The sequence below is a fragment of the Pristiophorus japonicus genome, chromosome 4 (assembly GCF_044704955.1).
Source record: "Pristiophorus japonicus isolate sPriJap1 chromosome 4, sPriJap1.hap1, whole genome shotgun sequence".
Classification (NCBI taxonomy): Eukaryota; Metazoa; Chordata; class Chondrichthyes; family Pristiophoridae; genus Pristiophorus; species Pristiophorus japonicus.
The window spans coordinates 174374084-174397276 of record NC_091980.1 but is presented as its reverse complement, the minus strand read 5'-3'; the positions used below and the strand labels follow the sequence as shown (position 1 = coordinate 174397276).

At 45.9% G+C, this 23193-nt stretch overlaps 1 protein-coding gene across 1 annotated transcript in view; it reads right to left on the bottom strand.

The window, feature by feature from the left end:
* Positions 1–23193, bottom strand: part of ltk (leukocyte receptor tyrosine kinase) — a 124496-nt gene that overhangs the window by 18325 nt on the left and 82978 nt on the right. Inside the window, exons 14-18 of the mRNA XM_070877875.1 lie at positions 14522–14586; positions 7301–7430; positions 3378–3475; positions 3087–3179; positions 2054–2155 (exon numbers count right to left, since the gene is read on the bottom strand). Of these exons, the coding sequence (XP_070733976.1) occupies positions 2054–2155; positions 3087–3179; positions 3378–3475; positions 7301–7430; positions 14522–14586 (488 nt within the window). The remainder of the gene's footprint in view (positions 1–2053; positions 2156–3086; positions 3180–3377; positions 3476–7300; positions 7431–14521; positions 14587–23193) is intronic.

Sequence of the window (23193 nt, the reverse complement as noted above, 5' to 3'; positions counted from 1 at the left end):
GCAGTTACAATTGACCTCTGACTGACCTCAGTGGGTTGTGAGTAGCTACAGGGACCGAGATTGTCCATTTCATGGAGAAAAATCTCAATGTCTTCTGCTTGCTTCTGTTTCCAGCTGGGGTGATTTTGATGTTACTGAACACAGCCAGATTCAATTCGGTTGTTCACCGCAAGATCTGGTTTCATTATCCGAAGCAGTATCATAGCTCACTTGTTTCATCCAAATCCTCCCACTGTTCCAAGATGTTCCCGGAAGTTAAGGACAAGCCAAGACATCTTTACTCAGTGACAACGCCACTCCTCCGACAATTTTCTCCACTCCCCCATTTTCTCCTCAAATGTCTTGCTCTGACTTGCGATGGCTCCCTCTTCCTTCAAAAGCCTCCTCAAAACCTACCTCTTCAATCTGACTTTCAGTCACCATCCCTAACGTTTCCTTCAGTTCTCGGTCACCAAACATTCTTCTCTGTTAAGTACTTTGGAACCTTCCATTAGATTAATGGTGCTGAATATGAGTAAATTGTTGTGCACGTCTCATTACTGGATGCCTGTCTTGTTACCATAGGACTGTCTCATCACCATTGCCTAGCAATTTGATGACACTCAAAAACGGAAGCACAGGGTGCATGTCCCTGTTGACATCCACTTTGGCAGAAATAATAGAAAAGCAAATTATAATTTAAATGGAGAAAAATTGCAAAGTGTTGCAGTACAGAGGGACCTGGGGGTCCTTGTGCACGAAACACAAAAAGTTAGTATGCAGGTACAGCAAGTAATCAGGAAGGCAAATGGAATGTTGGCCTTTATTGGGGGATAGAATATAAAAGCACAGAAGTCCTGCTACAACTGTATAGGATATTGGTGAGGCCACACCTGGAGTACTGCGTACAGTTTTGGTCTCCGTATTTAAGGAAGGATTATACTTGCATTGGAGGCTGTTCAGAGAAGGTTCACTAGGTTAATTCCGGAGATGAGGGGGTTGTCTTATGAGGATAGGTTGAGTAGGTTGGGCCTATACACATTGGAGTTCAGAAGAATGAGAGATGATATTGAAATGTATAAGATAATGAGGGGACTCGACAAGGTGGATGCAGAGAGGATATTTCCACTCATAGGGGAAACTAAAACTAGGGGACATAGTCTTAGAATAAGGGGCCACCCATTTAAAACTGAGATAAGGAGGAATTTCATCTCTCAGAGGGTTGTAAATCTATGGAATTCTCTGCCCCAGAGAGCTGTGGAGGCTGGGTCAATGAATATATTTAAGGCGGAGATAGATAGATTTTTGAGCGATAAGGGAATAAAGGGTTATGGGGGGCGGGCAGGGAAGTGAAGCTGAGTCCATGATCAGATCAGCCAAGACCTTATTGAATGGCGGAGCAGGCTCGAGGGGCCAAATGGCCTACTCCTGTTCCTATTTCTTATCATCTTCTTAGGCAGCCCCTTGAAACGAGGATGACTTGCTTCCATGCCAAAAAGGAATGAGTTCACAGCTGTTTCAATGAAGGACCTACTATTCCAGATCCCGTACTACATGTTGAAGGGTGGAAGATGCCTGTGCTTGGATTTTTTTAATGTGTGGTGGCCGTTGCACACCAGCCACCACACGGGCTTGACAGAGCTAGGTCTTGGTCCAGTGGCAAGGATTACCCAAGACGACTGGAGACCAGCTCTGCTGCACCGACCGAGCGCACACACATATAGCAGTGTGGGCTGGCCTGTGCTGCCCCTGGGCCCTCGCCTCTTCTGGGCCCCAGTCACTTCCTTCTATGACATGGTAACAGGGACCATGTTAAATTGGTGCTGGCACCTCAGTATAATGAGAGGCATGCAGTCAGCGTTACCCACTCTGCCTATTGGCTGTGTGTCTGTTCTGGTAGGTCAGGAAATTGAGCATCTCGGACCCCAGTTGAAGTTAGCCTGCAGCTGTTGAAGGATGCCAGATTGCCAGAGGGCAAGATCACATACTAACTGTGCTGCAGCGGACTCAGATGCTGATTTTGAGGGCCCAGTCTCCCATGCCCCTGTTGTACTACAAGAGTCTGCTGTATTACCATGTGTCTGTCTTTGATGTGAAAATTCCTTCAAGGAACGCTTCCGGAGGCATCCACTTGACTGGCAGCATGGCACGCCCACCTTTCCTGTAGTAGCTTGCCCTGGATACAAAAACATATTCGGATTAGGATCAGCCAGCAAGAAGCACATCAAGGAAATCAGCTGAAATTTGGGAGACCACTTCTTGCCATTGATGCAAAAAGACACAATTTGTGTCAGATGCCCATGTGGAGTGGTTGCTTATTGGGTGTGTGGACACAAAGGCAAACGGCACAATGATCTTGTGCCCAACAATGGGATGGAAATTCATCACACTGCGCCATCAAAGCATAGGTTTGAGTTTAGCAAATGGGGGCGGATTTTTCGGTCCTCTGCGCTCCACCTTTCGCCCCGGAGCAGCGGCAATGGTGGCGGTGAGGTCGTCTTGGCGGGCGGTTAGCCTCCAGCGCCTCGCAGGGTTTTCAGAGCCGGTTTTGCGGTGGCGTGGAGCAGTACTGCCGAGAAAAGCTGCAACGCCCCTGGTTGTGACACCGGCGCGCTTTTGGCCTCCCGCCCGACCCGTACGCCCCGCAGTGACCGCCTGGGAAATCGGGTGGTCCAACCTATACCGACTGCAGTGAGCTAAGTAATCATGTGATTATTTTTACTTTTAATTTTATTTGTGATTTATGTTGTGGTGGTGTGAGCTATGTATTGGGAATGTTTTTGTGGGTTATTTTTCAGGTTTTTTTTCTCTCCAGGCCTCCCCAGGTCGGCTATTTAGTTTGGGATTTTCCCATGAGAGTTGTACAATGCCTCACTTAGCATCGCGCCTCAGACTCAGGGCCCAGCTGCACAATTTTGATGACTGAGGCGCAAATTGTTCCCTGGTGCAAACTCTATCGCCCCGTCACCATTGCCGCCCCGAAATCATCAAAGCTGAAAATCTAACCCATAGTATTTAAAGGGTTGAACTGGTCCAGTGATCAACTTGAATGTCACATTAACCAGCTCAGCTCGAACACAAGAGATGATCGAAGATTTATCATGTACCTATAAATATCTCGAGCCATCCCAAAGTCTCCAATTTTGGCTGCTCGCCTGGGTCCGGTGCAGGTTAATAAACAGTTTCTCGCTGCAATGTCCCTGAGAAGATCAAACCATGAAACAGAGTTTATATAAACCTATATATTGTATAAACAATAGCAATGGGTATAACCATATCAGTAACAATGGCTGTAACTACAGCAATAACAATGGGTCTACCTTATTAAAAAAAACATTTCATATATCCATTTTCTTCAACCTAAAATAAAGTTCTATTTGTTGAAACTCATTACGAACCTGTGAATGAAATGATTATCTTCCAAATATTTGCAGCCACAAGCTATATCCCTGGCCATGTTCAAGAGGTTGAGCATTGTTAATGTAGATGTCTGTGTCTGAAATAGAGAAACAAGTAGTGCTGGTGTAAGATAGTTCACTCTGTTTAAGTTGGTCTAAACATGAGAAATCTTCAAAGGCCTCCAAGCTTTCAGGTCAGTCATAGACCCCCATTGAACCTATACGAGTTAGTCTGCAGCAACACCAGTGACTAGGAGATAGGCTGTTTAACCTGGACTGTGATCATAGGATCAGAGGATATGATGGTGTAATGATTTGGTGTGTACTTGTACTGTGAACTGGATTTCTTAATTTATTGGATTTCTAGAGGAATAGAAACAAAAGGTAGAGAAGCTATGTTAACCTTGGTTTGACCACACTGAGAACACATATTGGACCTGAAACTCCGGCCTCGCTGGGTCCGTACGGAATACATATGGACCCAGTGAGGCCCCGCAAAAGCCGGTTTTCAGTGGGCAATGCGCATGCACCGAAAACTGGCTTTTCCCATCTGTCAAACTTTAGCCAAACCCGCAGCCAGGACATTCGCGCAGGCGAGATCAGGCTATTTGCCCATCTCTTGCCCAGCGAATGTCCTTAAAACTCTTGCGCCTGGCAGGCGCATAGCCTACTTTTACCAGCGCAAGAGTTTTAAAACATATAAAAATAAAATTTAGAAACACATCTTTATGTTAAAAACCCTGTCCACTAAGGAAAGTTTATTTTAAACCCAAATTACAGCACTTAAAAAAAATTCCCCCCCAAAAATATTTTTCCTAACACATTTCATTAACTTTAATTTAAATTAATGTTAAATATGTGAGGTGTTTTTTTATTTTTTATTTGTGTTTGGGTGTTTGGGGTGGGGAGGGGGGGTTCTCATTGATAATAACGAGAACGCCTACTTACGGAGTTCCCATTATTATGAATGAGAATACTGTACCTGGATTGGCTGTCCAGTGCCATGTGACTCCAGCTTCTCCCTCCGCATCACCAAGACGTGAACATGCTCCCAAATGCAGGGAGAGGAGGCTTCCGACCGGGATCGCTGGAGGGCGTAGCAGGAAAAGGTAGGGGTGGATCTTTTTTCTTATTTTAAGGTGAGCGTCCGCAGGAAGCCCAGTACCGGGATTTCAGACCCATTACAAATAACATATAGAGGCACTGGAGAATGTTGTGAGGGGGAGGGGGGCTAATTAACGTGCCAAAGTTACGAGGCCCGAGCTGTCGGATTCCCGACAGTTGAACCGAATCGGGAACTGCCGGCTCCCCAAGGTAAGTGCCTCTTTCAGCATTCCAGGTGGGCTCTCGCCAAGCCCCTCCAGGAAACCTTCGGCCTCCCTCAGCCCCGATCACCAGCCCCCGCCAAGCCCCAATTGCCATTCTCCACATTCCCACTTCCTGTTTCCAAGCTCCCCCCCCACTCCCGAGTACTGACTCCCCCCACTCCCGACTACTGACCCCCCCACTCCCGATTATTGACCTCCGCCCCACCCCCCCCACTCCTGATTACTGACCCCCCCCATTCCAGATTACTGACCCCTCCCACTCCCAACTACTGACCCTGCCCACTCCCGATTATTGATCTCCGCCCCCCCCCACTCCCGACTACTGACCCCCCCACTCCCGATTATTGACCTCTGCCCCCCCCCACTCCCGATTACTGACCCCCCCCCACTCCCGATTATTGACCTCCACACCCCCCCACTCCCCATGACTGACCCCCCCCCACTCCCAATTACTGACCTGACCTCCCCTCCCCTATTCCCTATGTCCGAGCTCCCCCCCCCCACTCCCGATTACTCACCTCCCCTTTTCTCTAGGCTGGATTCTGTGAACCTTGGTGGGTCTGTGGCGGGCGATGTCGGTGACGGGTCCCGACCCCGCTGCTGTCTCCACACCGACTCGGAAATGATTTTACTCTGATTGGACTTGTTAAGCCCGCCCAGCGCGCTTCTCAGCCAATTAGAGGAAGCGGGTATGGTGATGTAATTTGATGATGCGTCATCAGCCGATTCCCTTAAAGGGACCATGTCCAACTTCCTTTTGGCATTTGTGCTGTCTGTGTTCTATAGCACCGAGATGCTGTACGCACTGACAAGTACTACACAGACCTGTCAAATTCAAACAGCTGGGAACAAACCACTGTTATGTGGCTGTAAACAAGCCATGAATTATTTTGATTGCCTCCCCCACTGCTGTTTGTCGGATCTGCTCCGCACTGACAGACCAGATAAAGGTCCGTGGTGACACCCACAGTGGGGTCCCGATGGGGGAAAAAAGCACTTCCCTACCTGACTCGCCACCTATCGTGCCTGCTGACCCTCCGCAAAACCCAGCCATCTATTTCCAACCTCCGCCCCACCCACAATTACTGACCTTTCCCCCTCTTCCGATTATTGACCTCCATCTCCCGATTTACTGACCTTTCCCCCCTCGCCCGATTATTGACCTCCATCTCCCACTCCCGATTTCTGACCCTTTCCCCCCCCCCGCCCCCTCCTCCTCCTCCTGATTGCGGTCCACTCCACATCGATTGCCCACTGGATCTTTCTCCCAGTGCCGGGGACCACCGGCCAGACTGTCCATTTGGCCGGCAGCCGGATGGGAAACGGAGCTGCAAGAGGTTAAAGAGGTCCTACCATTCAAATCGGCGGGACCTCCGCGGCCCCGGCATTGCTGGGTTCTTCTAAACCTTTCTGGCCTCCCACGCACCCTCCCCTCCTCCCCACCAATATAGAAACATAGAAACATAGAAAATAGGTGCAGAAGTAGGCCATTCGGCCCTTCGAGCCTGCACCGCCATTCAATGAGTTCATGGCTGAACATGCAACTTCAGTACCCCATTCCTGCTTTCTCGCCATACCCATTGATCCCCCTAGTAGTAAGGACTATCAGGGCCATCATCTCTGAAACATCCCGTCTGCAGAATCACCATCAAACTGTTATCACATAAATATATATTTAATAAAGGGACATTTATTTTTGTTGGGGAATCAACAATGAGGGGCCATTATCTTAAAATTTGAGCTAGGTTGTTCAGGAGGGAGATCAGGAAGCACTTTTTCCACACAAAGGTTAGTAGAAATCTGGAACTCTCTCCATCAAAAGGCTGAAGAAGCTTTGATAATTTGGAGCTTTCAAAACTGAGAGCGAGGGCTTTTTTTGTTGGATAAGACTATGAAGGGATATGGAGCAATGGCAGGTAAATGAAATTGAAATACAGATTGGGTATGATCTAATTGAATGGTGGAACAGCTTCAAGTGGCCGAATGGCCTGTTCCTATGGGCATCTTATGCACTACTGCCGAGCATATGTGGAGAACCTGTTTGATCTTAACACGTTGGCTTGTTCAACATATAAAGTCTTTGGCAGAAAGGCTTTAATGGAATGTGTCCCATAAGGGGCAGTTGATTCGCTGCGTGTATATATTAACTGCCTATTATTTTTTTATTTGCTCGTGGGTTGTGGGCAAGGCCAGCATTTATTGCCCATCCCTAATTGCCCTTGAGAAGGTGGTGGTGAGCTGCCTTCTTGAAACACTGCAGTCCGTGTGGTGAAGGTTCTCCTACAGTGCTGTTAGGGAGGGAGTTCCAGGATTTAACCCAACCACGATGAAGGATCAGTGATATATTTCCAAGTCAGGATGGTGTGTGATTTGGAGAGGAACTTGGAGGTGGTGGTGTTCCCATGTGCCTGCTGCCCTTGTCCTTCTAGGTAGCAGAGGTCGCGGGTTTGGGAGGTGCTGTCAAAGAAAATGCCTATATTTGTGTCGATCTATCTGTTGTTTAAGCCTGGAACTAATCTGATCCCTGCTTCTTGGCTCTGCTACATTGTGGGGCACCACACGAGAAATGTTACGAATGTTCACTTTTGTGCTTACAGCTTTTGGCCTGTTTTCTCTGAGAAAAGTCTTCATGTCTCCTCCAGTCATAAGTTCCAGAAGGATAAATCGAGGCAGAGCCTGGAGACTCACACCAATACAGCGCACAATGTTCTGATGGTTAAACTTGCTGTTAAAAAAAAAACAGGGAATAAAATATATCGTCAAAATACAAAGACTGCTGAATAGCAAAGAAACATCAATAGATTAATGACGATAAGCAAAATATTTAACATAGTCGGCATCTTGGAATAACGGGAGGAAAGAATTGTACCTTCACTGGAATTTTAATCCAGACGGAATTTATTATTTTTGTATGGATTGTTTCTGTAGAAAATGTAGATGGGCTCCTTGTTGTGTTCATACTCTATTTGTTTGTTACAGCTCACTAGACGGGCATTAGGACCCTGCGGGAGCTATTCACCCACTGCTGTAAACATGCTGGTTCATGCTGGTTTTGGGACACCATTTGGAGAGTTGCTATAAAGGACACAGTAAGTTACATTACTCCTGTTTCAGTTAGTCTGTTTATTTACGTACACAACATAATTTGGCGACGAGGATGAATCAAATTAATCTACCTACCCCCCGGCTTTCCTCTCCGCACCCGGGGCCCTCCAATCCCGTGGCCAAGATGGATAAAAAGCTTTTCTATGTACATCACAGCGAGTGGGTTAGACAGCGACAACGTAATACCAGCTTGCTGCTGTGCAATACTTGTCCACTGCCTCGGCACCGAAGGCCAATGCTTCTTTGGCCAAATCAAAGACACGGAGTCCTACGACAAAGCGGTAAGTGTCCGAGAAATATTTTGGATCAAAAAAAAGTATCATGATGGAGAGATACAAATTTCATCAAAGGGGGCAAGGGAACGGTGAACCAATCAAACAGTATATCATTTCATTAACTGAGCTGGTCGCTACATGTAACTTTGGAGCAGTCACAGAGGAAATGATCAAGGGTCAAATTCTTGAGAAAACAACGATCCCCCACGTTCGGGAATGCTTGCTAATAGAGGATGACAAATTGACCTTGAATAAAGCAACTCATTTTGCCATCCAAATCGAATCAGCGCTTTCCGATGCAGTTACAGCCCATGTGCAAGGCGTTCGTCCAAAGCGGAAATCACAGCAGAGACCCAGGGCTAGTAATAAGCCACCCACTTCGGATCACGGGACTAACTTCCACTGCTTTAACTATGGGGACAAATCACACTCAGCAAAGAGTCCTAACTGCCCTGCAAGTGGGAAGAAATGCTCTGCATGTGATAAAACGAACCATTTTGCTGGTGTCTGTCGCTCATCGCAGCATATTCGACATGTGGACAACCCCGATAGTGATAAACCCAGTATGGTTTACACTGTTAGTGATATTTCGCACATCGGTTCGGGAAAATTCAACGACTGTGATGTAAACATTGACGGCACGCCCTGCTGCCTCCTCATTGACCTTGGAGCCAAAGTCTCCATATTGAGCGAGGCTGTGTACAAAACCCACTTCACTCACTGTCAACTGCAGCCCGCAACTTCCACTCTACATGTGTACTCCAACTCCAAAAGTGAGGTACTTGGGGTCATATCTGTCCTGATATACTACAAGGACATAACATTGGAGAATGTTTCCTTTCATGTCGCGAAGGGATGAAGCCTCATGGGTGTTGACCTTTTTGACAAACTTGGGTTCAAAGTTTATGACCCAACCGGCACACCTGTGTACATGGTGGACTTTGACAAACAGTATCCCTCAATCTTCACAGGGTTTGGAGTGATAGCAAAATTCGACCATTGTCCCCGCGTTGATCCTTCCGTCAAACCGGTTACACAGCAACTTCACCGTCTCCCATTCGCAGTTCGCGATCAAGTATCCGCAGAATTAATGCGACTCAAATTTCAAAACATAGTCATTGCTTGGCATAAAAATGGGGAGATCCGCCTATGCGTCAACCTGAAAGAGGTCAACAAGGCCATCAACCCCGACAAGTACCCTCTTCCTACCATCGACGAACTGTCTTCAGAATTCCACGGCTCAATAGTTTTCACAAAACTCGACATGCACCACAATTACCTGCAAATACCCCTAGCGGAGGACAGCAAACCGCTCACGCATTCACGACACATGATGGTCTGTATCAGTATCAACACATGCCCTACAGACTATCTTCTGCACCAAGTGCATTTCAGAAGATTGTTAGTACTATGCTAGCAGGCATAGAGGGAGCCCTCAATCTGCTTGATGATATCGTCATCCATGGATGGACAAAGAAAGAACATGACCAGCGACTTCACGCAGTTATGACTAGACTTGCTACACATAACATTACACTTAATGCCGATAAGTGTACATTCGCTGCTGGAGAAATAAACTTTCTGGGCTACAGAGTTATAGCACAAGGCGCTTGACACCATTGACGTGATCCAGCAAATACAGGAGGCTACCAGCGTCAAAGAACTTTCATCATTCCTCGGCACTTGCAACTTCTATCTGAAGTTCGTCCCACACTACGCGCACATTGCCGAACCACATCGCAAGTTGCTGCACAAGGACATCCCTGGGGAATGGACAGATTCCCAGGCTCAGGCAGTCACCACGCTTAAGGAGAAAATCACATCCCCTCCTATCCTCACGCACTTTGATCCGGGTACCACTATGTACGTCACCACGGATGCATCAGGCACCGCTATGGGTGCTGTGCTCTCGCAATGGATTGACGGCCTGGAATGCCCAGTAGCCTTCACCTCTCGCAAGCTCTCATCTGCAGAATGTAAATACTCTACAGGGGAACGCGAAGCACTTGCTCGCATCTAATCATAGGTGGTCCCTCAAAATGAGGTTGACTTGCTTCCACGACAAAAAAAGGGCGAGTTCACAGGTGTTTCAATGAAGGACCCGAACTACATCCTGAAGGGTGGGAGATGCCTGTGTGTGAATTTTTTTAACGTGGGGTGGCAGACTTCACGATGAATTTTCGGTTTGGAACGATGGCTGCCTAGCTTGTGGTGATAGAACAGTAATTCCCAAGTCGACCTGGAATTGTCCGCATGAAGCAGAGATGTCGCGATTCAGTATGGTGGACTGGGATTGACATTCGCTTCGAGGAGAAGCGAAGCATGCAGTCTGAGCGAAAAGGCCACAAACATCTGACCAGCACCAATGAAGCCCATTCCATGGTCACAAAGACCATGGCAACAACTTCAGTTGGATATCTTCGGTGCAGTTGAAGCAACTCCACAGCACCAGCGTTCCCCTGATGTAGTACATGACCTGCATTCCAAATGGCCAGAAATCACTACAATAAGTTCAGTGACCTCATCAACAATCATCACTATTCTGCAGCGTATGTTCACGAAGTGGGGTCTCCCAGAGGTCATAATCACTGACAATGGACCACAGTTTGTTTCTGACCAGTTTGTGGATTTCCTCACTCATCATGTTATCAAGTGTCGCCTCACTGCTCGGTACAATCCTCAAAGCAACGGAGATATTGAGCGATTTAACCGTGTTATCAAAGAGGGTTTGAAAGCCAACCTCGCAGCAGGCCAAACATTCGACGAAGTGGTTCAAACCATTCTCCGCACATACTGTTCGACAAAGCACTCGCTAACGGGGAAGACACCTGCTGAGCTCATGATTGGGCAGAATCTTCGCTGGCTACTGGACATTCTCAAATCCCCAGCCAAACCACACTCGCATCCCAGATTTCGGAACGCCAATGAAAAGCGAAGTTGTACACTGACAGAAAACGACGCGCTCAAAAGCCTGAACCTACAAATGGAGATTGGGTCAAAACTAAGCGCCCAAACCGTAGTCATAAGCTCGCATCTTCACTTTCGCCTCCAAAACAGAACGGGCGAAAGTTCAGCCCTCACACCTACGAGCTCAATGATGGAACTCGATGGAACGCTCGTAGACTGATCCCAACTCACAGGCCGACAGACCAGCAGGATGGAACAGAGGCACCGTTCTGTTTCCCAACCAAACACCTCGATCAAACACCACAAGCTCCACGCCGGTCTCAGCGCATCAGTAATGGCCTGGCTATCTCAAGGACTTTGTCTGTTCATAGACTGTGTTTTCAGAAGGGGAGAAATATGTTGTGTTCATACTCTATTTGTTTGTTGCAGCTCACTAGACAGGCATTAGGACCCTACGGGAGCTATTCACACACTGCTGTAAACATGCTGGTTCATGCTGGTTTGGGCCACCATTTTGAGAGTTGCTATAAAGGACACAGTTAGTTACATTTCTTCTGTTGCAGTTAGTCTGTTTATTTACGTACACAACACTCCTGAATAAGAACTCTCTGCCTACAACTGTTTCCACTGGGAGGTGGGTCAGTAATGAGAGGACACAGACTTAAGCTAATTCGCAAAAGAGCCAGGGAAGATGAGGAGACATTTTTTACGCAGTGAGTTGTTATGATCTGCAATGCACTGCCTGAAAAGGTGGTGGAAGCAGATTTCGTAATAACTTTCAAAAGGGAATTGGATAAATACTTGAAAAGGAAACATTTGCATGGCTTTGGGTAAAGAGCAGGGGAGTGGGAGTGGGACTAATTGGATAGTTCTTTCAAAGAGCCGGCATGGGCATAATGGGCCAAATGGCCTCCTTCTGTGCTGTAAGATTCTATGAGCTCGAAATTGCATAGTGCCCCATTTGGGACGCTAACTTTTCAGGGAGCGCAAAAGTATCACCGGGTGAAAAAGATTTGCTGCTGCCGGGAACTTCCGCTATAGTGCTCCAAGAGGGAGGTGCAGCTCTAAATCAAACGCTACCACATCCTTTAGAGCATTAAAGGGAGAGGGGTGATGTCGGCAGAGCGCTGAGCAATGTTGGAGGCAGCACTGCTGGTTTTACAGGCTCCTTCCCGCCCTTAAAGGGAAGGGCCAATGCTGTGTTGAAGGAATCCTCAGGCTATGTCTGGTGGGGGATGGTGACTGTGCTATGCACATAGCAGCCCCAAGCTCTCTAAGAGAGTGCAGAGCTGAGCAATCGTGGGGGCAAAAGAAATCAGGAGGCACCAGAATGGGGAGATAAATACATTTTGCCCCAACTGATCACCACCGCCTTTAAATATCACTCCCCAAGCAGCCAGCTGAGGTGACAACACCTCCTGCAGCTGCCGTTGTTGACCCCCGGCGATGCTGCAGGGGGTGGACGTGAATATCACATCCGGGGCGGTAACAGGGCGCTGCACACCAGATGTTGTCGCGATCTACGGGGTGCAAGAGAGCGAGGTGGCATACATTAACACTAACGCAAACCCGCCAGGGAAGTTCGCGGGCGTCAGTGAGATTGTCACACCCGGACAGTAACCACTTAGCCCCCCTTACCGCCCTCCACAGGTGTCAACGAGAGCCGCAAACCAAGCCAATTTCTCCACCGATGATTCTAGTTCTTGTGGTTTGTGGAAATGAAACAGCAAGTCGGATTTGCAGGAGGATGTGTTTTACTTCATTTTAAAAAAAGCTGTACTGACATTCTCACTCAGAATTATAATAGGCTCCAAAATGCAAATACATGGTACCAAATCAGATGTCAAAATGGAGATGTTCTGCGAGAGGATACCCCCGCAAAATGATCCTCCTGCCTTTAGCATTCACCACTACTACTAACTGTGCTTTTGTGTAATACAATGGAAGTGAGGGGATGTTGGGTTTACCTGAAACCTAGGTTGTGATAAGCCCATGTCCCACTACACCCTCAGCCTAACTCTTTACCTTCACATGTCACAGGCCTATATTCAGAACTGCTTCAGAGCAGTCAGCTTTTTTGAAGCTGTTACTCAGCGTCTGTTAGCTTTCTATGTTGGTATGTATAACTCTGCTGGAATATTATTCACAGATGAAGAATACTGGTCCACAATATTGATTAGGAGCAGCACTGGCGTGCAATTCGGGACACTTACAATCTGGCCTGGAATATTTTTAATGCTAGCTTCGTATCATCTAGACTGACCATGCTTGTAGCCAATGCCTTGTCCTTCATCTCCAAACTATTCATATTTATCACAATTGGGGATGGATTAACCTCCGGTAGACTACTTGGGCAAGTGTTTCCCTCAATCTCACTGTTTTGCACAAGTTAGCAGAGGACTGGACTATATTATAAACAAGGGGCTTCTGTTCATCTTGTGCCTTCATCAGTTGCTCCACTGTGAGGTTAGTGGAGGCCATTTTGTTAGTTCTCTGTAGTAAGTTTGGCCAGGCCAGTCAGTCTGGTCAAGGTGCTAGACCCACATCAAGGGCACCAGCCAGGCTGGTTAAAGTACAAGACCTGTGATGAGGGGTTTCTGCCAAGGAAAGAGCAGGAGAGACAATCGGATAAATCAAGTTGTGGTCAAGTTATAGAATAAAATAAAATTAGGGAGGGGTTAAATGTCTGTAGCTTGTAAGAGGAAGGGAAGTTTGATAGGTAAGCTTATTCTGTGAAGATGGGAGGGTAGATCACATCTGGAGTACTGTGAGCAGTTCTGGGCAACACAACTCAGGAAGGATATATTGACCTTGGAGGGAGTGCAGCGTAGGTTTTGCAGAATGATACCCGGACTCCAAGGGTTAAGTTGCGAGGAGAGATTACATAAATTAGGGTTGTATTCCCTGGAATTTAGCAGATTAAGGGGTGAGCTGATCAAAGTTTTCAAGATATGAAGGAGAACAGATAGGGTAATAGAGAGAATCTATTTCCGCTGGTTGGGGATTCGAGGACAAGGGGGCATAGTCTAATAATTAGAGCCAGCACTTTCAGGAGTGAAATTAGGAAACACATCTACACAAAGGGTGGTAGAAGCTTGGAACACACTTCCGCAAATGGCAAATTATGCTAGATTAACTTTTAATTTTAAATCGGAGATTGTTAGCTTTCTGTTAACCAATGGTATTAATGCTTATGGAGTTAGGTTGCAGATCAGCTATGATCTCATTGAATGATGGAGCAGGCTCGAGGGGCTGAATGGCCTCCTCCTGTTCCTATGTTCCCATGGGTGCATTCAATTAATTGGCACTCGCAGTATGCTCTCTGACTAGTTGTGAGCACAGGTTGGGGATGGGGAAAAAAGACTCTAGGCCTGAGTGTATGACCATTGCCCCTTGAATTTACCCTTTCATCCCAGTTCCCCTGGACTGATGTTTATGATCTGTTAGTAGTATCATGATAAAATGTTGAGCAATGTGCTTTCAATCTTCAAGGGATCAGAGAGCAAGAGATTAGAACTGTTGCTGTTACCTGATAATTAAAGCCTCCATCAAGAAATCCATTTCATCTTGTTCGGAGCAGATCTCTGGAAGAGTCTGTAAATGGTAGCAAACTACTATGAATACTTCACTAAAGAATACAAGAACATAAGAACAAAAGAAATAGGAGCAGGAGTAGGCCACCTGGCCCCTCGAGCCTGCTCTGCCATTTAATAAGATCATGGCTGATCTGAACATAGACTCAGCTCCACTTCCCTGCAAGCTCCCCATAACCCTTTATTCCCTTATCGCTCAAACATCTGTCTATTTCTGCCTTAAATATATTCAATGACCCAGCCTCCACAGCTCTCTGGGGCAGAGAAGTCCACAGATTTACAACCCTCAGAGAAGAAATTCCTCCTCATCTCAATTTTAAATGGGCGGCCCCTTATTCTGAGACTATGTCCCCTAGTTTTAGTTTCCCCTATGAGTGGAAATATCCTCCCTGCATCCACCTTGTCGAGCCCCTCATTCTCTTATATGTTTCGATAAGATCACCTTTCATTCTTCTGAACTCCAATGAGTACAGGCAAAACCTACTCAACCTATCTTCATAAGTCAACCCCCTCATCTCTGGAATCAATCGAGTGAACCTTCTCTGAACAGCCTCCAATGCAAGTATATTCCTTAAATACGGAGACTAAAACTGCACGCAGTACTCCAGGTGTGGCCTCACCAATACCTTTACAGCTGTAGCAGGACTTCTCTGCTTTTATACTCCATCCCCCCTTGCAATAAAGGCCAACATTCCATTTGCCTTCCTGATTACTTGCTGTACCTGCATACTCACTTTTTGTGTTTCATGCACAAGGACCCCCAGGTCCCTTTGTACTGAAGTACTTTGCAATTTTTCTCCATTTAAATTATAATTTGTTTTTCTATTTTTTCTGCCAAAGTGGATAACCTCACATTTTCCCACATTATACTCCATCTGCCAAATTTTTGCCCACTCACTTAGCCTGCCTATATACCTTTTCAGATTTTTTGTGTCCTCCACGCAATTTGCTTTCCCACCCATTTTTGTATCATCAGCAAACTTGGTTACATTACACTCAGTCCCTTCATCCAAGTCATTAATATAGATTGTAAATAGTTGAGGCCCCATCACTGATTCCTGCGGCATCCCACTAGTTACTGTTTGCCAACCAGAAAATGACCTGTTTATCCCGACTCTCTGTTTTTTCAATCCATGCTGATATATTACCTCCAACCCTGTGAACTTTTATCTTGTGCAGTAACCTTTTATGTGGCACCTTATCGAATGTTTTCTGGAAATCCAAATACACCACATCCACTGGTTTCCCCTTATCCACCCTGCTCGTTACATCCTCAAAGAACTCCAGCAAATTTGTCAAACATGATTTCCCTTTCATAAAACGATGCTGTCTCTGCTTGATTGAATTATGTTTTTCCAAATGTCTTGCTACTGCTTCCTTAATAATGGACTCCAGCATTTTCCCAACGACAGATGTTAGACTAACTGGTTTATAGTTTCCTGCTTTCTGTCTCTCTCCTTTTTTAAATAGGGGCGTTACATTTGCGGTTTTCCAAACCGCTGGGATCTCCCCAGAATCCAGGGAATTTTGGTAGATTACAACCAATGCATCCGTTTTCTCTGCAGCCACTTCTTTTAGGACCCTAGGATGTAAGCCAGGTCCAGGGGACTTGTCCATCTTTATTCCCATTATTTTACCGAGTACTACTTCTTTAGTGATAGTGATTGTCTTAAGTTCCACCCTCCCTACAGCCCATTGATTATCCCCTATTGGGATGTTTTTAGTGTCTTCTACCGTGAAGACTGATACAAAATATTTGTTCAAAGTCTCTGCCATTTCTCGGTTCCCCATTATTAATTTCCCAGTCTCATTTTTTCTTTTCTTTATCAGTAAGTAACCTTTAGCATTATTGTTGCCAAATTAAATTAATCCAGGGGTTAAGTCATAGCAGGAGAGCTCGGACACATGCTATGCTCCTCCTGTACTATGTGGAAAGTCAGGGCGCTTCCAGTGTCCCTGACGACTACATATGCGGGAAGTGTATCCGGCTGCAGCACCCGACAGACCGTATTGCGGCACTGGAGCTGCAGGTGGATTCACTTTGGAGCATGCGCGATGCTGAGGATGTCGTGAATAGCACGTTTATTGAGTTGGTCTTACTGCAGGTAAAGGTTACACAGCCAGATAGGGGATGGGTGACCAACAGGAAGAGCAGTGGAAGGAAGGTAATGTAGGGGTCCCCTGCGGTCATCCCCCTGCAAAACAGATACACCGCTTTGGGTACTGTTGAGGGGGATGACTCATCAGGGGAGGGCAGGAGCAGTCAAGTCCATGGCACCATGGGTGGCTCTGCTGCACAGGAGGGCAGGAAAAAGAGTGGGAGAGCTATAGTGATAGGGGATTCTATTGTAAGGGGAATAGATAGACGTTTCTGCGGCCGCAACCGAGACTCCAGGATGGTATGCTGCCTCCCAGGGTCAAAGATGTCTCAGAGCAGGTGCAGGACATTTTGAAGGGGGAGGGAAAACAGCCAGTTGTCATGGTGCATATAGGTAAAAAACGGGATGAGGTCCTACAAGACAAATTTAGGGAGCTAGGAGCTAAATTAAAAAGTAGGACCTCAAAAGTAGTAATCTCAGGCTTGCTACCAGTGCCACGTGCTAGTCAGAGTAGGAATCACAGGATAGCTCAGATGAATACGTGGCTTGAGGAATGGTGCAGAAGGGAGTGATTCAAATTCCTGGGACATTGGAACCAGTTCTGGGGAAGGTGGGACCAGTACAAACTGGACGATCTGCACCTGAGCAGGACTGGAACCAATGTCCTTGGGGGAGTGTTTGCTAGTGCTGTTGGGGAGGGGTTAAACTAATATGGCAGGGGGATGGGAACCTATGCAGGGAGACAGAGGGAAGTAGAATGGGGACATAAGCAAAAGATAGAAAGAAGAAAAGTAAAAGTGGAGGGCAGAGAAACCCAAGGCAAAAAGCAAAAAGGGCCACATTACAGAAAAATCCTAAAGAGGCAAAGGATTTTAAAAAGACAAGCCTGAAGGCTCTGTGCCTCAATACGAGGAATATTCGGAATAAGATGGACGAATTAATTGCGCAGATAGCAGTTAACGGATATGACGTAATTGGCATCACGGAGACATGGCTCCAGGGCGACCAAGGCTGGGAACTCAACATCCAGGGGTATTCAACATTTAGGAAGGATAGACAGAAAGGAAAAGGAGATGGGGTAGCGTTGCTAGTTAAAGAGGAAATTAATGCAATAGTAAGGAAGGACATTAGCTTGGATGATGTGGAATCGGTATGGGTGGAGCTATGGAATACCAAAGGGCAGAAAACGCTAGTGGGAATTGTGTACAGACCACCAAACAGTAGTAATGAAGATGGGGACAGCATCAAACAAGAAATTAGGGATGAGTGCAATAAAGGTACAGCAGTTATCATGGGCGACTTCAATCTACATATTGATTGGGCTAACCAAGCTGGTAGCAATGCGGTGGAGGAGGATTTCCTGGAGTGTATTAGGGATAGTTTTCTCGACCAATATGGCCATCCTAGACTGAGTGATGTGTAATGAGAAAGGACTAATTAACAATCTTGTTGTGCGAGGCCCCTTGGGGAAGAGTGACCATAATATGGTAGAATTCTTTATTAAGCTGGAGAGTGACACAGCTAATTCAGAGACTAGGGTCCAGAACTTGGGGAAAGGTAACTTCGATGGTATGAGATGTGAATTGGCTAGAATAGACTGGCGAGTAATACTTAAAGGGTTGTCGGTGGATAGGCAATGGCAAACATTTAAAGATCACATGGATGAACTTCAACAATTGTGCATCCCTGTCTGGAGTAAAAATAAAACGGGGCAGGTGGCTCAACCGTGGCTAACAATGGAAATTAAGGATAGTGTTAAATCCAAGGAAGAGGCATATAAATTGGCCAGAAAAAGCAGCAAACCTGAGGACAGGAGAATTTTGTAATACAGCAGGGGAGAACAAAGGGTTTAATTAGGAGGGGGAAAATAGAGTATGAGAGGAAGCTTGCTGGCAATATAAAAACTAACTGCAATAGCTTCTATAGATATGTGAAGAGAAAAAGATTAGTGAAAACAAATGTAGGTCCCTTGCAGTCAGATTCAGGTGAATTTACAATGGGGAACAAAGAAATGGCGGACCAGTTAAACAAATAGTTTGGTTCTGTTTTCACAAAGGAAGACACAAATAACCTTCTGGAAATATTCGGGGACCGAGGGTCTAGTGAGAAGGAGGAACTGAAGGATATCATTATAAAGCGGGAAATTGTGTTAGGGAAATTGATGGGATTGAAGCCCGATAAATCCCTGGGGCCTGATCGTCTGCATCCCAGAGTACTTAAGGAAGTGGTCATAGAAATAGTGGATGCAATGGTGATCATTTTCCAACAGTCTATCGAATCTGGATCAGTTCCTATGGACTGGAGGGTAGCTAATGTAACACCACTCACTGTTTAAAAAAAGGAGGGAGAGAGAAAACAGGTAATTATAGACCGGTTAGCCTGACATCAGTAGTGGGGAAAATGTTGGAATCAATTATTAAAGCTGAAATAGCAGCACATTTGGAAAGCAGTGACAGGATCAGTCCAAGTCAGCATAGATTTATGAAAGGGAAATCATGCTTGACAAATCTTCTGGAATTTTTTGAGGATGTAACTAGTAGAGTGGGCAAGGGAGAACCAGTGGATGTGGTGTATTTGGACTTTCAAAAAGCTTTTGACAAGGTCGCACACAAGAGATTGGTGTGCAAAATCAAAGCACATGATATTGGGGGTAATATACTGACGTGGTTAGAGAACTGGTTGGCAGACAGGAAGCAGAGAGTCGGGATAAACGGGTCCTTTTCAGAATGGCAGGCAGTGACTAGTGGGGTGCCACAGGGCTCAGTGCTGGGACCCCAGCTCTTTACAATATATATTAATGATTTAGATGAAGGAATTGAGTGTAATATCTCCAAGTTTGCAGATGACACTAAACTGGGTGGCGGTGTGAGCTGTGAGGAGGACGCTAAAAGGCTGCAGGGTGACTTGGACAGGTTAGGTGAGTGGGCAAATGCATGGCAGATGCAGTATAATGTGGATAAATGTGAGGTTATCCACTTTGGGGGGCAAAAACACGAAGGCAGAATATTATCTGAATGGCGGCAGATTAGGAAAACGGGAGGTGCAACGAGACCTGGGTGTCATGGTTCATCAGTCATTGAAAGTTGGCATGCAGGTTCAGCAGGTGATGAAGAAGGCATATGGTATGTTGGCCTTCATAGCTAGGAGATTTGAGTATAGGAGCAGGGAGGTTTTACTGCAGTTGTACAGGGCTTTGGTGAGGCCTCACCTGGAATATTGTGTTCAGTTTTGGTCTCCTAATCTGAGGAAGGACGCTCTTGCTATTGAGGGAGTGCAGCGAAGGTTCACCAGACTGATTCCTGGGATGGCAGGACTGACATATGAGGAGAGACTGGATCAACTGGGCCTTTATACACTGGAGTTTAGAAGGATGAGAGGGGATCTCATAGAAACTTATAAGATTCTGACGGGACTGGACAGGTTAGATGCGGGAAGAATGTTCCCGATGATGGGGAAGTCCAGACAAGGGGACACAGTCTTAGGATAAGGGGCAGGCCATTTAGGACTGAGATGAGGAGAAACTTCTTCACTCAGAAAGTTGTTAACCTGTGGAATTCCCTACCGCCGAGAGTTGTTGATGCCAGTTCATTGGATATATTCAAGAGGGAGTTAGATATGGCCCTTACGGCTAAGGGGATCAAGGGGTATGGAGAGAAAGCAGGAAAGGGGTACTGAGGGAATGATCAGCCATGATATTATTGAATGGTGGTGCAGGCTCGAAAGGCTGAATGGCCTACTCCTGCACCTATTTTCTATGTTTCTATGTTTCATCCTCTAGGGGACCAACATTTACTTTAGCCATTCTTTTCCTTTTTATGTAGATGTAGAAATTCTTACGATGTGTTTTTATATTTTGTGCTAGTTTACTTTCATAATCTATCTTCTGTCTCTATTATTTTTTTAGTCGTTCTTTGCTGGCTTTTAAATGTTTCCCAATCCTCTGGCCACATTGTATGCCCTTATTTTTCAATTTGATACCATCCCTTATTTCCTTAGTTAGCCACGGATGGTTATCCCTTCTCTTACATCCTTTCCTTCTCATTGGGATATATTTTTGTTGAGAGTTATGATAAATCTCTTTAAATTTCTGCCACTGCTCATCAACCGTTCCACTCTTTAATCTATTTTCCCAGTCCACTTTAGCCAACTCTGCCTTCATACCTTTGTAGTCTCCTTTATTTAAGCTTAGGACATTGGTTTGTCCAACTTTCTCACCCTCCAACTGAATTTTAAATTCAACCATGTTATGGACACTCATTTCAAGCGGATCCTTTACTAGGAGATCGTTTATTAATCCTGTCTCATTGCACAGTACCAGATCTAAGAAAGCCTGCTTCCTGGTTGGTTCTGCAACATATTGTTCAAGGAAACTATCCTGGATACACTCTATGAACTCTTCCTCAAGGTTACCTTGGCCAATTTATTTTGTCCAATGAATATGAAAGTTAAAATCGCTCATGATTATTGCCGTTCCTTTTTACAAGCCTCCATCATTTCTTGATTTATGCTCCATCCAAAAGTGTAGCTACTGTTATGGGGCCTACAGACTACGCCCCCCAGCGACTTTTCCCACTTATTATTCCTTATCTCCACCCAAACTGATTCAACATCTTGATCTTCTGAGCCAATATCGTTTCTCATTAACGCACTGATCTCATCGTTTATTAACAGTGCTACCCCACCTCCTTTTCCTTTCTGTGTGTCCTTCCAAATTGTCAAATACCCCTGAATATTTAGTTCCCAGCCTTGGTCACCTTGTAACCATGTCTCTGTAATGGCTATCAGATCAGATCCATTTGTATCTATTTGTGCCGCCAACTCATCTATTTGTTTTGAATGCTGTGTGCATTCAGATAAAGAGCTTTTAAATTTGTCTTTTTACCATTTTTTTCCTGCTTTGACCCCACTTTCAAATTCACTTTTCTGTTTTTACATTCTGCCCCTTCTTGGCACGCTCTGGTTTTCATTTCCCCAATGCAACCCTCTCCTTCTCCTTATTCTTTGACTTTTTAAATTTTCGCTCACCTGAATCCTCCCCTTGCACTAATTAGTTTAAAGCCTTCTCTACAGCCCTAGTTATTCGATTCACCAGGACCCTAGTCCCAGCACAGTCTAAGTGGAGCCCGTCCCAACAGAACAGCTCCCCCTTACCCCAGTACTGGTGTCAGTGTCCCAGGAACCAAAACCATTTCTCCCACACCAATATTTGAGCCAAGTGTTTAACTTTCTGATCATATTTACCCTATGCAAATTTGCTCGTGGCGGGTGCAGGTATGGGTCAGTGTTTAAGACAAACAAACAATTAGCTGCTGAATATGACCCAATCCCTAAACTGACGATGCACAAGAAGAATTGCATTAATTTAGCACCTTTCACAGCCTCATGACGTCTTAAAGCACTTCACAGCTAATGAAATACTTTTCTTCCCGCACTCCCATCAGCACAACTGCACCCTTCTCATTTCACACACCCAAGAAATACAGCCTGTCCAGACAATGGGATCTCAGGCAGATGTTTCCATTCCGGATATCCCCGCCACAAAGGGGCTGTCTGGGATGCATCCTTACATTTGATTCCTTCTCTTCTGCATCTTCCTCTTTCCTCTGCAAGCGGATGCTATAAATGTGAGATGACAGCATAAAATGCTGGAAAAACTCAGCTGGTCAGGCAACATCTTCACCTGAGACGTGAACTCAATTTTTCTCTCCTCGGATGTTGCCTGACCTGCTGAGTAGTCACAGCATGTTCTGTCTTCTCAAAGGCCTTCATTTACCATCCAAGTTCTTGCAAGCGCCAGCAGCACTCCCTACAACTTTAAAAACTTTTCACATCTATTGCAGCAAGCCACCACTTCAATAAAATAAAATAAAATCCAGCCCAAACCCTTAAATTCAAACTTACCTGCGTGATGTGTGTGTCCCTTTTAGAGTTTCAGACATTACCGCTGTCAGCCTGCTTGCACCGCAGGTTAACCCGGTGTGCTTAGGATGCAGCGCTGAATTCAGCACTAGGGTCGCGTTGGTGACGTTAAGTCGGTGTTGCATGCCGATTGACGTCACCATTCCGCCATTTTTTTTCCAGGGCGCTGCCAGTTACCAGCAGCGCAAAAGGGGAGAGCAATATGGTGGCTGCTGCAGGACCCACCACCAGCTCGCGAAAGAGCGGCGGCCGCCATTTTCTTGCCATTTCATGGCATTATGGAGTGGCAGTAAGGACATGAATTTCTAACCTCAATTCTATCACCAGAACATCCGCCCCTTAACCACCCCCCCCCCCCCCCACACCACTGAGAAGGAGCTACGCTCAACATGTCCCTGCTCAACATGGCTCAGACATTGAGCTAAGTGGAGCTCAAAGTTCCAATGCTGCAAAGAAAAGAAATCAGGTGGATCACCACACAGGAAGAAGAACATTTCTTACCATTCCTGTTCAGTGGCTGTAATATAATGGCAGTGGAGAAAATCCAATCAGAGTCGTCATAGGATCTGAAGATCCCTGATTGGATGCTC